Source organism: Equus asinus, chromosome 26 (assembly GCF_041296235.1).
Source record: "Equus asinus isolate D_3611 breed Donkey chromosome 26, EquAss-T2T_v2, whole genome shotgun sequence".
Lineage (NCBI taxonomy): Eukaryota > Metazoa > Chordata > Mammalia > Perissodactyla > Equidae > Equus > Equus asinus.
In genome coordinates, this window is record NC_091815.1 from 35,731,588 (window position 1) to 35,748,062 (window position 16,475).

A 16,475-nucleotide genomic window follows, 5' to 3' on the forward strand; every position below is an offset into this window, starting at 1 on the left:
TGGCAGGTCTGTTGCCTCGAGCTGGGCCGTCACAGATGAGCACTGCAATCAGTTCCCAACCTAAGGAAAGATGCTTAATCTTTAAAGAGATGCCAACTTTGGGAGGGAGAGGGAAGTTGCACCTTTATCTCAAAATGTCTAAGCAGATATACAATGCATGCTCAATGGCCACAGTCAGGCCCTTTTGGAAAAAACAAAGTCAGGCGATATCATAGGAAACCTAATAAATATTTGTTGAATGAATGATATAGAATAAATATTTTTTTAAGATTTTATTTTTCCTTTTTCTCACCAAAGCCCCCCAGTATGTAGTTGTGTATTTTGAGTTGTGGATCCTTCCAGTTGTGGCATGTGGGATGCCACCTCAGCTTGCCTGATGAGCGGTGCCACGTCCGCGCCCGGGATCCGAACAGAGAAACCCTGGGCCACCCAAGCAGAGAGCGGGAACTCAACCACTCGGCCACGGGCGGGCCCGCGAAATGGAATATTATTTTTCTCCTATAAAGCTCATTCTTATTATGTGCCAGCACTATTTTAGCCATTTTGCATATGATAATTTATTTAATTATTTAATCCTTACAACCTTAGGAAACAGGAAATTGAATTACAGTGAGGGTAACTAACTTGCCCAAACTTGAACTTCAAACCCAGGCAGTCCAACTCCAGAATCTTTGCACTAAGTTATTATAACAACTGCAGTAAATGGCTGCAGAAGTAACGAATAAATGATCAGACAATGGAGAAGGGGGGGAAAGAGAGAAACAAAATGAGGGAGAGAAACTACTTCTGAATACTAGGTCCACCTTTTGTCTCTCCTTTTCTTCGTCTCCACCTTTTTCTTCTCCCCTCACCTGAGTGCGCTGGAGAGTGGCTCCTCCCTATCAGTCCTGAAGGCCAATCCCTGAGTCTGATCTGTGTGATTGACAGCAACCCTCTGGCAGGCTGAACGGGACACTGGAGAGCCAAGCCACGAGCCTCTTCCAGTCCTCAGAGCCTGGGGTCGTGGAGCTGCCCCCAAAGGAGTCTGGTGACGGTGGGCAGTTCGTCTACTCGGCTCCGCACCCTTTGGCCTCCTAACACGTCTGCATTAGCCTCTCTGTGCAGAGTGACTCTTGGGAGGGAAGGGCGGGCAAGATACCTGGATTCTGAGGGTGGGGCTTTAAATCAATGTGATAATACAGAGAAAAGGTATTTTTCAGAATGTGCAGTGCCAGTTGCTCTTAGAAATATATATACACAGATATTCAATAGGTCCTCTGCCAACGTGGGACAACCCCAAGACTTTACTCTGTGAGATTGCAAATACCTTCCCTGGCTGTACGGAATGGACATTCTTTGAAAATGACGGCCTCCATTCTTTATGGGCGCGGCCATGTCGTTCGCTTGACAGTTCCTGAAAGATTGAACCGCGCAATAGACATACGGACACTGCAAGGCGCCATGCTAACTATTGGCAGGGAGTGGCTTCAAAGCTTCTAGGGAGCATGTGCTCAGTTCAACCAGCCGAGAAAACGGGGACAACTCAACCTGAGCCGGAAGTGGCCCAGAGCCGTCATTTCCGCTTATGTTGTCAGCTGTTTCTAACCCGTCTGTCGCATGCGGGACCCTGAGGTGATTTGGGATGTTAGCAGTGGGGATTCTGTGGGGTCAGTGAGGCGACATCGGCTTGGTGTGAGTGATGAGGCGGGGCGATCTGTGGGGTGAGCCGGGTTTTCTAATTTAAGTTGGATGATTGGCTCTTTGCGTGTTTTTTGTGTGTATATAACTATTTTTGTAACTTACATTGCAAGTGTACTTTAATACCAGATTTTATGTTGTTGGCCCATGAAACTTGCTCATTGGAGTACAGTGAGCATGCGTCTTAACAGGGCGTTAGTGGATGGTCCTGGGGGACATTTGGGGGAAGTGACCCACTGCTTGGGGACTGTTGGAGGCAGTGATTGATTAGGAACAGGAGCTTCTGGGACTGAGGACTTTGAGGGTCACATTGTAACTCTGGGGAGCATGATTGGGGGCCTATAGAAATCAGTGGGGTGCTGAGGGTGGCGTATGGGAGCCTGTCGAATGGAGGCCCAGGGGGTCAGTGATGGGGGTTTGCGAGGCCTCTCCTTGGGGCCCTGTGGACGTGGTGAGAGGCAGTGATTGGCAGTTGAGCAGATCCACGATGGTTTCCTATTGAGGTGTGCTATTTGGAACCTCTTCTGGGGGATTATTTGGGGTCTTGTGGCAATCACAGCCCCTGGGGAACATTTACTGGCATGCAGCGTTGGAATGATTTCAGGAGTCTGGCCACATCAGTGACCGGCAGGCATTTCGTGACCTTGTGGCAGACCTGTGGTCCACTCTTTGGGGATTTCGGGAGGTCAGTGTGGTCATAACTGCATTTGGGGGTGGCTGGCGTGGGGCGGGGCAACCCAGGGACAGGGAAAAAACAGTAAGTGACTGGGGATCCTGGTGCATGTCTGCAGGTTTTCTGGGTCAAGGTGGGGGGTGAGTACACTGAACTTAAGTTTCATCTTTGTCGGAAAAGGCTGGGCTGTCTAGGTGGTTATGGATGGGCACTGAAATGTCCAGAGGCTTGGATTAGGTGCACCAGACATGGCCGACTTGAAGCCTCAGCTCTCTGAAGGCAACAGGAAACAGAAATGGGTGTTTCTGGAAGCTGACCGAGTAGGGGACCACAGGGCCTGTGGTGACAGTGTGCAGTTTAGAGTGAGGCAGACGTGGGACTGATTTCTTGTTCTTCTCTTTGCAGACTGAGTGACCTTAAGGCAGATTATGTAACAGCACTCAGTCTCAGTTTCCTCAAAATGGGTATAATAACGATCATGATACTTAGCTGACAGGGCTGTGTGAAAAGGAAACAAGGTACCTGATACCTGACTCTGCAACTTGCTGATTTTTGTTCATTATTTAACCACAGGCCAGGCAGGTGCTGAGGGCTTCACAAGCTGCATCTTTTGGATGTTTCCCAATGTCTGTGATAAATATGTGTATCCTCATTTTGGAAACTGCAACTAAAGTGGTATCTCCAGTTAAAAGGTGGCAGAGCTGCGATGAAAGCTTTTAAGTTTACTCCAAATCTCTTGGTCTTTTTTGTAACCCTAATAACTAGAGTTAGATTTTTCTGAGCTTTGTCTACTCTCAGTGTCTAGCACAGTAGCCCTCACCTAAGGGCCCCCAGAAATTCATGTGGAGTGAATGTTGGTTGAGTGACCATGTGGTCGTTGCCTTTCCAGGGCTTCCTGGTGTCTCTGCAGAGCCCCTGGGTCAGGCCACATCACTGAGGCCACAGGATCTCCCTTCACAGCCCAACCTGACTTCCCCCAGCAGATCTCATTGGAGCCTACAGATGCCTACCCAGTTTTGGGCTCCTGGGAAAAGTGGAGTTGTCAGCAAGAGAGACCGAGAGGTGAAGTCCAGAGGGGACATGTCTGCTGGTGTGAATTTGCCCCCGAGGCCCCAGGTCCTGGGTCCAGCGGAGCAGGATAGATCCTGTGAGGTAAGCAGGAGCCCCAGGCACAGTTCTCCAGAACTCTAGGGCAGGAGATTCCGGACTCCCTGTGCCCGAGGCAATCCAGGTCCTCCTGCTGAGAGCTGACCACACGGGGCTGGTGTCCCCTCAACATGTCTCTGATATAGGGGACTCTGAACTGGCTGATGAAGAAGGCTGTCTTAGAGAAGAGGGTTGGCCCTAGGGCAAAGGAAGAAGAAAAGGTCACCCCTAGTCTGGGTGGGACGCCCTCGGCACAGCAGGGAAATGCTGACTCCTTCCTGCTCAGCACAGGCTAAATCCTTCATCCACCGCTGGGTCCTGGCATATTCTCCGCTGGTCCCCGCCTGACTCCTCACCTGCTCTTGGGGTTGGCTTGGTACCCCTTTGTCCTAGTTTATAGAGTCATGGGATACTAGAGCAAGAACTGGCTCCTAAGGACCACGTGGTTTTTCCTGTGTTTAAAGATGATAAAAACGCCGGAGAATAGTGTTTCCAAATCGCCCACAGATATTAATATTTGATATTTAGGAATGAGAAAGCAGGATTCTTGAGTATACTAAAGATTTCCTGAAAGTCCAAGTTATTCGGTATATTTCATGGCACTCTCTGTGTTTTCAAATAATGAGTGGCCATGATAATAAACAGTGCATCATTATCATGTGATAGATTTATACTCAAAGTTACAGAGATTTTCTGTTTAAAAAAGGTATAATAAATGCATGGCTTATTACCATTCAACCAATATATTGTGAGGAGGTTATATATTTCAATAATGTTTAAAAATCATCTCAACCTGATGGAAACATTTTATAATAGAAAACATTAAAAGAAAGGAACATTGACACTATCATAATAAATGCCTAATAAAAATCACTTAAAAGTTGAAAGATAATGCCCCAAATATTTAATATTTCAAAGTAATTCTTAAAATTAAAACACGAATTAAAAAAAATTGTCTAGATCATTGTTTAGTGACTGCTAGTTTGCTGGGACTGCCATAACAAAGTACCAAAGACTGGGGGGCTTGAACAACAGAAATTTATTTTCTCACAGTTCTGGAGGCTGGAAGTCTATAAGATCAAGGTGTCGCCAAGTTGGTTCCTTCTGAGGTCTCTCTCCTTGGCTTGAATTGTAGGATATCCAGCTGAGTCTGGAGAATTGCTTGGTGTGGGGGAACCCCCCTCACACACACAGAATTGGGTTCAGGATCCCAAAAGAATTACTTCTCACATTCTCAGGTTTAGATTTAGACCTCTTTCATATAGTCGCACCTCCAGCACTCACCTGCATGCTTCTCATACTTACCCTTCCAAGAGATGTTTCAAGTTTTTATCAGATCAGCGTTCCCTGTTGTAAAGGAAAATCTCCCTTCTTATACAGAACACTGCACTTCTGACAATTCTGGTCACCAAATGTGGGGATTTTTCCCACACCAAGCAATTCTCTGTGACACCAGCTGAGTGTCCTACAATTTAACTCAATTCTGGCCCTATCTACCCATAGATAGTGTCAGATCCCCCAGGTTAAGGACTCAGTCCCACAAGATTGCCTCCATTCCCGCGACCCCCGACCCCCACTTCAGATGCCAATCGCAACTCCAGGTTGTCACCTGTGCTTCTGACCAGTCGGCTATAAAATCAGGTTCCCACAGCCCTCTCCTTGGGTTTGATTAATTTGCTAGAGTATGTCAATGAATAAGAGGCATAAACTGCAAAAGCAGCAAAAAATTTATTTGGGGTTTCAAGAATTGCAATTTGGGCGACACAGATTCGAGAAACTCGTGTGCTCAGAGAAAGACAAAGGAGATGGGTTTATAAAGACAAAAAGAGAAATCACACAGGTTGTCCTGCAAGACTTGAGATCAGTGCTGGCAACAACTGTTACTTCTTGGCCACACGCGATTGGTCGCTAAGGCCATCTCTAAGGCAGAAAGCTCTTATCTATGGGAGTAAGCATATTTCTTCGAAGAAGGTCAGGATGACAGCAGTGAAGCGCAGTTCAGAGATTCCATTCCATCTGAGTAGAGACGTGCATAAGCCTCACTTCCCCATGGCCTCCCTGCTCCATTTTTACAAGCCTGACATATGTTACTCCATTTTGTTATTATCCTGTAGAAGTGGTTTATACAAATCAGGAAACCCATTTACTCACTAGATTACTGCTTTACTACAAAGGACATTAAAAGATAAAAATCAACAGCCAGAAGAGATACATAGGGCAAGATCCCGAACAAAGGAGCTTCTGTCATGGTGGAGTTGGAGGCCTGGCATGGTGGCACTTGGAAGTGATCTGGGTCACCAACCTGGAAGCTCTCCAAACCTTGTCCTTTGGTGTTTTTATGAAGGCTTCACTATACAGACAAATTAATTAGGTCATTGGGCACTGCCCACTAATTCAACCTCCAGCCCCTCCCCCCTCCCCCCTCCCCGGAGGTCAGGGTTGAGACTGAAATGCAGCCCTCTAATCACATGCTTGGTTCCCCTGGCAACCAGCCCCCACCTTTGGGTGGGTCTGAAGTCACCTTATTAACATAACAAGAAACACCTTTATTCCTCATCACTTAGGAAATAACAAGGGTTTTAGGAGTTATGTGCTAGAAACAAGGACAAAGACCAAATATATATTTATTATAAGTCACAATATCACTGGTATGTAATAGATGGCAGGATATTTCTATAAATTTTTCTAATCCCCCAAAATATAATATGAAAGGTTGTTAGTGGGAAGCCATATGATATATCATGGTACAAAATCATTAAAAACATGACTCTGCATGTAACTCCCTTTTTGCCAGTGATGTCTGATTCACATTGAGCTGGGGTATGTTGTTAACAGGGATCAGTGTCCTTCGAGGACGTGACCATGGACTTCAGCAGGGAGGAGTGGCAGCAACTGGACCCTGCCCAGAGACGCCTGTACCAGGATGTGATGCTGGAGATTTACAGCCACCTCTTCTCCGTGGGTGAGCACCCCTGACCTGGGAATCTTGAATGGGCCTTGCTGAGATTTCCTTCCTTGTGGAATGCAGTGGGACATCTGAAGTGTGTGATCAGGTTGCCTTTGGTTTGTCCCAGATTGTTCATTCCTCTTGGGCACGCCAGATTGTTCATTCCTCCTGGGCACGTTTGAGGATTACTCTGTTCCTAGTGAAAGATGTTGACTTTTCTGATGAACCAATGCAAAGTTTCAATGACCCAAGACCACAGTGTCGACTGAAATAGAGTCTAGGTGATATTAGTGAAGGAGTTTATTCAATAATCAGCATGAGGAGTTCGAACCCCAGGAAAACAGTTCAACACAGGGCTCTGATGGAAGTGCTCCGAGGTGTACACGTGAATTTAAGTGCAGCTTACATCTCTTTCACAAACTGCGATCCTGGCTCAACACAAGGTTGACATGAGAGAAGCCATATTGTAGAAAGGAAACCATTTTGTAACTTTAAATGACCTCTGAGTAACTAGTCCAGACATGCTCTGTTGATTTTGTGGCCTCTCCCAGCTGCTTTAAGATGATAACTTTGTTCTTTTGAGTTCCTTAAGAATGTGATGACCCCTGGGCAGAGAGCCTGTGCTCATAGCCATCATCAGTGACCACTGAAAGATCAGGGTGTAGGGCATTTGTCCAGTCTCATGCATATCCAGTAAAACAAAGGACTATCAGGAACTGAGACCAGATGTCTGCCCCACCCAAAGACCAGCCGCCTCCCCCACCTGGAGACTGGCCTCCTATATAACTGGCCTGTAGTCTGTTCTGTGAGATGGGTCTTTCGGACACGAGTCAGCCATCTTCCCTCTTGCTAGCAAGCTATAATAAAGTCCTTTCTCTCCACCCACCTTGCCTTCTGACTATTGGCATGTCTCGCGGTGAGCAGAGGACCCCCTTTGGGCGGTAACAAGTGTACGTGCAGGGAAGAGGAAAAGAAAAAAGCAACTAGATTTAAACACAAAGGGGGATAGAGTACATCTGGGCTTTTCTCTAGGTTATACATTGAAGGCAACATAAATAAGAATTTCTTGGTCATGCCTCAAACAAGTTCAGAGATGCTGACGTTAGTCTTCTGTGTGTGGAGGGGAGGCAAGGACCAGGGTCCTTAGTTAGTCCCTTAATCTCTAAGAAATGTATCTGGGAAATGTGAGAGCAAGGTACCCCTTTATCTCTTCCTGTTGTACATCTGTCCAGCTGACATCTTCAGTCATGAGATGAGAGGTTGCAAGATCATCTGACACAGGCTGAAGCTGGCCCGCACGGCTGCTTCACAGCACAGCGTGGATTTTATGGTGCTGACTGACAGCCTATGCAGTTTGCTTGCTAGGTTTGCCTGTTAGACCAGGAAGAGGGGTCCCAAACATCTGTCCACGACATCCAAATCCAGTGTCCTTTCTCATTAACAGGGTATCACATTCCCATCCCAGAGATCATTTTCAGGATGGAAAAAGGAAAGGAGCCATGGATAGGGAAGGCCAAACTCCTCCCCCATCAGCGGCGTCAAGGTGAGTGACTAACCTTGGAAGACATGGATACTTGGGTGTGGGGGGAGCATTGTTCAACCTACTACACTCATCCATTCCCATGGTAGACATTTAGGGTGCCTCCTCCTCCCAGTTTCTACAACTAACGCTTCGTACATTATCTTGTAAATAATGTGTAAGAATTTTCAGAGGTGCATACTCGGGGGTGGGATCACTGGACGCAGGTGTACTTAATTTGACTAGGTAAGCCATATTGCTCCTCAGTTGGGCTGTATAATCTCCACTCCCACGTGGGAATGCATACGGATCTGCTCTTGCACATCTGGCTTGCCAACACTTAGCATTTACCAATTTCTCATTTATGGCCATGTCTGTTTCATGTTATAATTTTTCTTGTAACTATGTTGTTAGAGGATCTCATTCTCTCTCTTATCTGGTTGGGTTTTCCATGTGTACATTGCCTTTGTCATATTGTTTTCCCTTTGTGTCCATGGACTTTCCTCAAGGCCTTTTTTCCTTTTTATTTATCCCCTGAATTCAGTGATCTTTCTTTTCTGTGCTGGGTCTTCTTTTTTCTTTTTCTCCTGATTGGGATGTCTCCAGCTTGGGGGGTCTATACTTCCCTCTGGTCATCCCTTCATATAGGAATCGCCTTAAAAGGCTTTTCTATTCTGAACACTTAGGCCTCATACATTTTTCTGATGATCCCTGTATCAGCCCCTCCAGTCCTCATGCCTAAACTGTATTCTGTTACCCTGTTTAGCTACATGGTGGACAGTTCCCATGAGATGACTCACTTCGTTTTGGGAGATCAGAAATTGGAATCATCACACAAATCGGAAATTCTTCTCACTTTATACATTTTGTCAGAATCATCTGTTTCTAAGCTCTTCCATCTCAGTCTTGTAATTTATTTTAGAAATTCTACCATTTTTCTTTTTGCACATACCATTTAGTTGACCGTTTTTCTTAATCCCAGTGCTGTCATCCTAAACCAGCTCCCTATTTTCTCATGCTTGAGTTATTTTGTTCCTAATGGGATTTATGGATTTTACTCGTTTATGAGTTCAGTCAAGACACTATGGACAGATTTTATTACCACAAAGATTGATGTTCCTTTTTTTCTCAGTAGATTTTGATGCAAAAATAGTTATTTCCTACTATGTCAGATTAACAAACACTTTTCAGTTACATTATATCATGGCCACATATTTCCAATTTAAAAATGCACCTGAATAGTTCCATCACTCATTCTCTACTTCATTGTTTCATATATTTTTAAATATCTGCTATATAGACATTATGTACATAATATATATTCGCCATAGGATGGTCTGCTCTGCATATGTTCAGTTGATTACGTTCTAGTCTCCCTACTCTGGTTTCATTATGTCAGTGTTAAACATGAGGAAACCATTCAGGATATAGAAATTATTGAATTTCTGAAGATAGGCAGAAAATAATATTTTGCTCTATGTTCAGAAGGACATTTAAAATATCTGCTGAGATTCAAAGCAACGGAGATTGTAATTGGATAGAGTGGATAATGACATGAGATGTTAACATCAGCCTCTTGTGTTAATCATGTCTATTTACTGGAAGGCTACTCAAAAAATAAGTATCAAAATGGGGGACACACAGAGAGTAACTGCTTTTAAAGGTCAGAGAAAACGGTGTCACCCTAGAGGTGGCATGACGTTGGGAGGTAGTTTTAAGGGCACAGTACTCGTAACTGCTCCATGAAGCAATTTTGAATTGGAACAAAGGAAAAGCAAAGCAGGCTTAATGGGGATAGAAGACATGAGTATTTGCTGGAATTTGGGATATTAAACTTTTTTTGAAGCAACATTGTCAAGCTGTGTTGGAGAGTTATGGATAAGCTTTTCAGCACAGTTCTGATATTTTATATTGAACATTTGTGGCAGTGATTTGAATATCATCAGGTTTAGCAAGAGTTTTATGATCTACGGGCCAGCCCCATGGCCGAGTGGTTAAAGTTCTGCATGCTCTACTTCAGCAGCCCAGGTTCACGGGTTCGGATCCGGGGCACGGACATACTCTTCTTGTCAGCCATGCTGTGGCAGCATCTCACATAGAAAATACAGGAAGATTGGCACAGATGTTAGCTCAGGGCTAATCTTCCTCAAGCAAAAAGAAGAGGAAGATTGGCAACGGATGTTAGTTCAGGGTGAATCTTTCTCACAAGGAAAAAAAAAGAGAGTTGTGTGATCTAAATGAAGTGAAAAGTTAAAAATGGTCCAAGTCTATGCCTGGGAACCCAGAGTATAAGATCCTCAGAATAAATGAAAGCCAATGTTTGGGTGAAACTGCTATATAAGAGTGAAAAATGAAACAAAAAAACAAATACCCAATTAAAAAACAGGTAAAGGACTTGAATAGCCGTTTCTCCCAAGATGATAAGCAAATGGCCAACAATCATATGAAAAGGTGCTCAATATCGCTAATCATTAGGGAAACGTAAATCAAAACCACAGTGTGATATCACCTCACACCCATTAGAAGGGCTACTGTTAAAAAAACAGAAAATAAGTGTTGGCAAGGATGTGGAGAAGTTGGCACCTCTGTGCACTATTGGTGGGAGTGTAAAATGGTGCATCCACTGTGGAAAATGGCATGGCAATTCCATAAAAAATTAAATACAGAATTACCATATGACCCAGTGATTCTGCTTCTGGGCATATATATCCAGAAGACTTGAAAGCAGGATCTTGAAGAGGTATTTGCATACTCATGTTCATAGCAGCACTATTCACAATAGCCAAGAAGTGGAAGCAACCCAGTAGTCCATGGATGGATGAATGGATAAACAAAATGGGATATCTACCTACTATGTAACATTATTCAGCTTTAAAAAGGAAGGAAATTCTGACACATGCTACAACATGGATGATCCTTAAGGACATTACGATAAGTGAAATAAGCCAGTCACAAGAAGATAAATACCATATGATTCCATTTATATGAGGTATGTAGAGTAGCCCTAGTCATAGAAACAGAAAGTAGAATGGTGGTTGCCTGAGGGGGAGGGGGAAATGAGGAGTTGTTTAATGGGGACAGAGTTTCAGTTTTGCAAGATAGAAAAGTTGTGGAGGCTGGTTGCACAACAATGTGAATGTATTTACACTGCTGAGCTTCAGACTTAGACATGGTTAAGATGGTAAATTTTATATTATGCGTTTCTTACCACAACAAAAAAAAAGTTAATGACAAAAATAAAAGGCATTCTCATATTTTTAAAAAGTGAAAGATTTATGAGGTTTTTGGACAGGACAAGGGTCTGGGATAAAGTTTATCCAAGTGACTGAAAGACAAAAGAAACAAGATGTGATGGTCTTATCATACTCAGTATGTAAACGTCTGGTAGGATAAAGTAATAGTAAAATTTGGTCACTCTATTTTTCTTCTTTTTTTTTTTTTGAGAATCTGCTACGTCTTGTGTTCTATACTACTAAATTGGATGATCAGTGACTCCTATTCTTGGTACAAAATGGGTATATTGGGTAGCATAAAGCTGAAAGTTATAACAAAGAGACCAAGGTTCACTATAATAATTTCTAGAATAATTTCTCTCCTATAAAGCAGTTCAAAAAAGCAGGTCACGGGGCCGGCCCCGTGGCCGAGTGGTTAAGTTTGCGCGCTCTGCTTTGGCAGCCCAGGGTTTCACCAGTTTGGATCCTGGGCGTGGACATCGTACCACTCATCAGGTCACGCTGAGGCGGCGTCCCACATGCCACAGCTAGAAGGACCCACAACTAAAAATATACAACTATCTGCTAGGGGCATTTGGGGGGGAAAAAAACAGATTGGCAACGGTTGTTAGCTCAGGTGCCAATCTTTAAAAAAAGAAAAAAAGCAGGTCATCAGGAAGCCTTAACTTCTTGTATTCTTCAGGTGTCTTAAGTTTTTCCCTTGTCATTGTTGCACCGTCCTTTATGATATTGTCGATCTGTGTGATTGAATGTGCATTGCATTCAAAGCCAGGTTCTACTAGGCAGAAAGCGACGGAGAGTATTGAGAAGCTGTGATCTTACTGCCCTGGCCCAGAAGTGGTGCATAATGTTGTGTGTACATTCCATCAGCAAAAACACAGTCTCACTGACACATGTCAATGCAAAGGAAATCAGGAACTGTTAACGGAGCTTGGCAGCCATGTACCAGCCACATTTAACTTCTGTGGACGAGGGTAAAACAGATTCTGGGGGACAGCTTGCTTGTCCCTTCTTCCAGTGTACCTTTCTTGGGTTGTGCCTATATTTCCAGGTTCAAGAAGAAAAATTTCAGCTTCGTGGAGAGTTGAGAGTTTGGGCATAGGTATTCTTTCACTGCTTGGCCATGTTGGGATTGATGTTTCAATAGTTTTCCAGAGGATATATGTGGCTAATGGATTTCATATTGTTTTTAACAAGTGAGAGGAAGCTGGGAGATTAGTGACGACTTAGATCTGCAAGCTAATGAAGACCTATACTCTGAGCCCCCTCCTTCAAGCTTGCCCCGTAAACATTCTTGCCTGTTTTATCCTGAAGTCATCCTACTAAGTCAGGGTATCAGTGGGTATCTACATCAGGTTGCCTTTGTTTAAATCTAATTTTCCCACAGGTCAACAAAGTGATTTTGGCCAGTTCCAGGCATACCTCAGAGATACTGTGGGTTCAGTTCCAGACTGCCCCGCTAAAGCAAACATCACAATAAAGCAAGTCACACAAGTTTTTTGATTTCCCAGTGCATATACTGTAGTCTGTTAAGTGTACATTAGCATTATGTCTAAAAGAACAATGTAGATACCTTAATCAAAAAACACTTTATGCTAACTATCATCTGGGCCTTCAGCAAGTCGTAATCACTTTGCTGGTGGAGGGTCTTGTAAAAAATGCAGGATCTGTGAAGTGCAGTAAAGCAAAGTGGAATAAAACGAGGTATGCCTGTACTTAACCATTCTGTGCCTCCTTTTCTTCATCTTTAAAACAAGGATAATAAGTGTAGTTACCTTGTGGGGTTGTGAAGATTAAACACATTTATATGTGCATCATGTCAAATATTGTTTGGCATATGCTACCTGCTATATAGATAACTGTTTGACACATAATAAGGACTGTGTGACTGTTGCGTTATCAATGCCATCACCGCCATTATTAGATGACTCAGCATTTTCCCTTTGTTCCGTCTCAGTCAGCTCCGTATCATTTCCCCTCTATCATCCACTAACTGTTCAGTGTGTCTGTTTCATCTTCTTTCTCCTTCTAGAAGGGGATTTGGGGCTTGAAACCCCACCACAGGAAACTTCTGAAAAAGCTTCATTTCACAATGATATGGCAGTTGAAGTCACAAGAGATCGTTCATGGTGTTCCATTTTAAGAGAACTGTGGAAGGACACTGACCATACAAAGAGAGATCAGCAAAATCAAAATAGATCTTCAGATCATGGGGTTTTCCGCAGTAAGAAAACATTGAAGACAGAAAAGGATTGTGAATATAAGGACCCTGGAAAAATCAGTCATGTGAGGCCCGACCATGTTTCTTCACAAAAAAGACCTCATATACGTTACTCATTTGCAAAAAGTTTGAAGCCTAACCTAGAAGGTAATCATCAGAATCAAAGCAATACCACAAAACCCCTTGATGAGATTGTTGGGTCTGGTCAGCTATTCACCCATAGCTCTTCCAGTGCCAGCGGCAAGAATATTCATACAGGAGAGAACTTCTGTGAAAGTAATCAATGTACAAAAGTCCGTGGTCATAAACAGTCACTCACACAACATCAAATTCAAGAGAAACCAGATAAATGTACTGAATGTGGGCGGGACTTTGCCCAAAAGTCACACCTCCTTGAGCAACAGAGATTCCACAGTGTAGAAAACCTCCAGGAATGCAGCAAATGTGGAAAAGCCTTCACCCCACAACCAAAACTCAATGTATGTCTGACAGATCATACAGGTCACGTACCTTACATATGTAAGGAATGCGGAAAGGTCTTCGTCCAGAAGTCAGAGTTGAGTACACACCAGAAAACTCACACCAGAAAGAAGCCCCATAAATGCCCTGAATGTGGAAAAGCCTTTTTCCAGATGTTATCTCTCTTCAGGCATCAGAGAACGCACACTAGAGAAAAACTCTACAAATGCAGTGAATGTGGGAAAGCCTTCTCCCAGAATTCAACCCTCAATATACATCAGAAAATTCATACTGGTGAGCGAGAGTATGCATGCAGTGACTGTGGAAAAGCCTTCACCCAGAAGTCGACACTCAGCTTACACCAGAGAATCCATTCCGGGGAGAAGTCCTATGTATGTATCGAATGTGGGCAGGCCTTCATCCAGAAGGCACACTTGACTGTGCATCAAAGAAGTCACACAGGAGAGAAACCTTTTGAGTGCCACAACTGTGGGAAATCCTTCATTTCCAAGTCACAACTCGATATACATCATCGAATTCATACCGGGGAGAAACCTTATGAATGTAACGACTGTGGAAAAGCTTTCACCCAAAAGTCACACCTCAATATCCACCAGAAAATTCATACTGGGGAAAGACACCACGTGTGCAGTGCCTGTGGGAAAGCGTTTAACCAGAAGTCAATACTCAGCATGCACCAGAGAACTCACACTGGAGAGAAGCCTTACAAATGCAGCGACTGTGGGAAAGCCTTCACTTCCAAGTCACAATTCAGAGAACATCAGCGAATTCACACTGGAGAGAAGCCCTATGTATGCACCGAATGTGGGAAGGCTTTCAACGGTAGGTCAAATTTCCATAAGCATCAAATAACTCACACGAGAGAGAGAACTTATGCCTGTTACAAATGTGGGAACACCTTCCTCCAGAAATCCGAGCTGATTACACATCAGAGAATTCATATTGGAGAGAAACCTTATGAATGCCGTGACTGTGGGAAGTCCTTCAGTAAGAAACCACAACTCAGAGTGCACCAACGAATTCACACAGGAGAGAGACCCTACGCATGTTCTAAATGTGGGAAGACCTTCAACAACAGATCAAATTTTAATAAACACCAAACAACTCACACCAAAGACAAATCTTACAGAAGCAGTTATTCTGCTGAAAGGCTTTATCCAGAAATCAATTCCTAGTATGCATAAGCATGTTCATAAGTGAAACAAATTCTCTGAATTTCTTGAAGAAGAAGATATCTCGTAAGAGTCAGATCTACGTGTATGATATAGAATTCACGCTTCAGAAAAACTCCAGGAACGCACTGCATGTCACAAAGTTACACATTTTTACATGAGGCAAATTACTCAGAAAAGAAGTTTTAAGAATGAGTAGAATTGTCTATATTTGTACTAGCTTTGTTAAGGATTATAAAATTACTCTGGGAAAGAAACCCTGACTAATGCATTGAGAAAAGTATTTCTATAGAAAGTGGTACAAGACAGATTGTTACCAGATTATTTATAGAAAAGTTTGTAGGAAATTACATTAATGATAACCAAAGTGCCAGCAAACTGAATGATGACCAGACAATATTGTGTATGTACATTTATATATGTATATTTACCATACATACATTCATATAAATATACCATTTACCATATATACATATGTAAATATTTATATTTACCATATAAATATATATACATATATATGCTATGCCCTTAGTTCTGTAGTTTTGGCTATGGAATTCACTGCATAATAGGAGGTGTGGATAGGTTATAGATATATTTTAAAGAATCTAATGTAATTGTGTTGATCGAGTTTATTCCCTATTGAATATTTATATCCTGAGGTTGCACAGTCAATAACTACTAATTTCTTTGAATATAGACACATGAATGTACACTTTTTTGGGTAAATACATAAATGTGATTCTATATTGTATACTGTTCTCATGGTGGAGTTTTTAAGTTTCTTTCATGAGTAGCTCAGCTGTATGCTCCCCTTTTCTTCCACCTTCACCACCTCTGGTGAGCCTCTCCATAAATAACTGGTGTCAACCAGTATGGACTCTTTCCTATTTTTGTATAGGCTCCTAATCATATACACCACAAGTCAGCAAACTGGCCATCAACCAAATCTGGCTGGCCACGTGTTTTTTTAAATAAAGTTTTATTCGACACAGCCATATTAATTTGTTTCTGTATTGTTTGTGGCTGCTTTTGTGGCTCCAATGGCAGAATTGAGTAAGTGTAGCAAAGACCGTATGGCCTGCAACCCAAAAACATTTACTATCTGGCTCTTTACAGAAGTTTGCCAAAACTTGTTATCCACACACCCTAACATGCTCATAATCACATACCTATATACGAACTCTTTCCTCTTTGTTTTATAAATGTCAGATCAGATCATACACATGTGTGTGCATCTTGTTATTTTCACTCTACATCTGTTCAGCGGCTGCGTGGTATGCTGTTGTGTGGACATGCTGTAATTTGTTCAACCATCCTCACATTTTTTTATTATTCATTCTTTTCCCTACTGTTTTTTTGCTATAAGAAAGAAGCAGAATAGCATAATCTTTAAGTGCATGGGCCCAG

The 16,475-nt window shown here is 42.9% G+C and overlaps 2 protein-coding genes across 3 annotated transcripts in view; both read left to right on the forward strand.

Annotated features, from left to right (window-relative positions):
* The first annotated feature begins 1,427 nt into the window (after positions 1 to 1,427).
* On the forward strand, positions 1,428 to 16,282 carry ZNF175 (zinc finger protein 175). 2 transcript variants are annotated; one of them, XM_014827473.3, is made up of 5 exons: positions 1,428 to 1,611; positions 3,240 to 3,502; positions 6,332 to 6,458; positions 7,888 to 7,986; positions 13,228 to 16,282. In XM_014827473.3, exons 2-5 carry the CDS (start codon positions 3,353 to 3,355, stop codon positions 15,069 to 15,071), a joined length of 2,220 nt encoding a protein of 739 aa, XP_014682959.2. In that variant the 5' UTR covers positions 1,428 to 1,611; positions 3,240 to 3,352; the 3' UTR covers positions 15,072 to 16,282. The 2 variants fall into 2 exon arrangements, with proteins under 2 accessions (XP_014682959.2, XP_044615692.1); XM_044759757.2 differs by having other exon boundaries at positions 1,574 to 1,700.
* LOC123281204 (cytoplasmic tRNA 2-thiolation protein 1) overlaps positions 6,440 to 16,475 on the forward strand; it is a 34,011-nt gene continuing 23,975 nt past the window's right edge. Inside the window, exons 1-2 of the mRNA XM_070499199.1 lie at positions 6,440 to 6,458; positions 7,888 to 7,986. The gene's annotated coding sequence lies outside the window, so the exon portion shown is untranslated. The remainder of the gene's footprint in view (positions 6,459 to 7,887; positions 7,987 to 16,475) is intronic.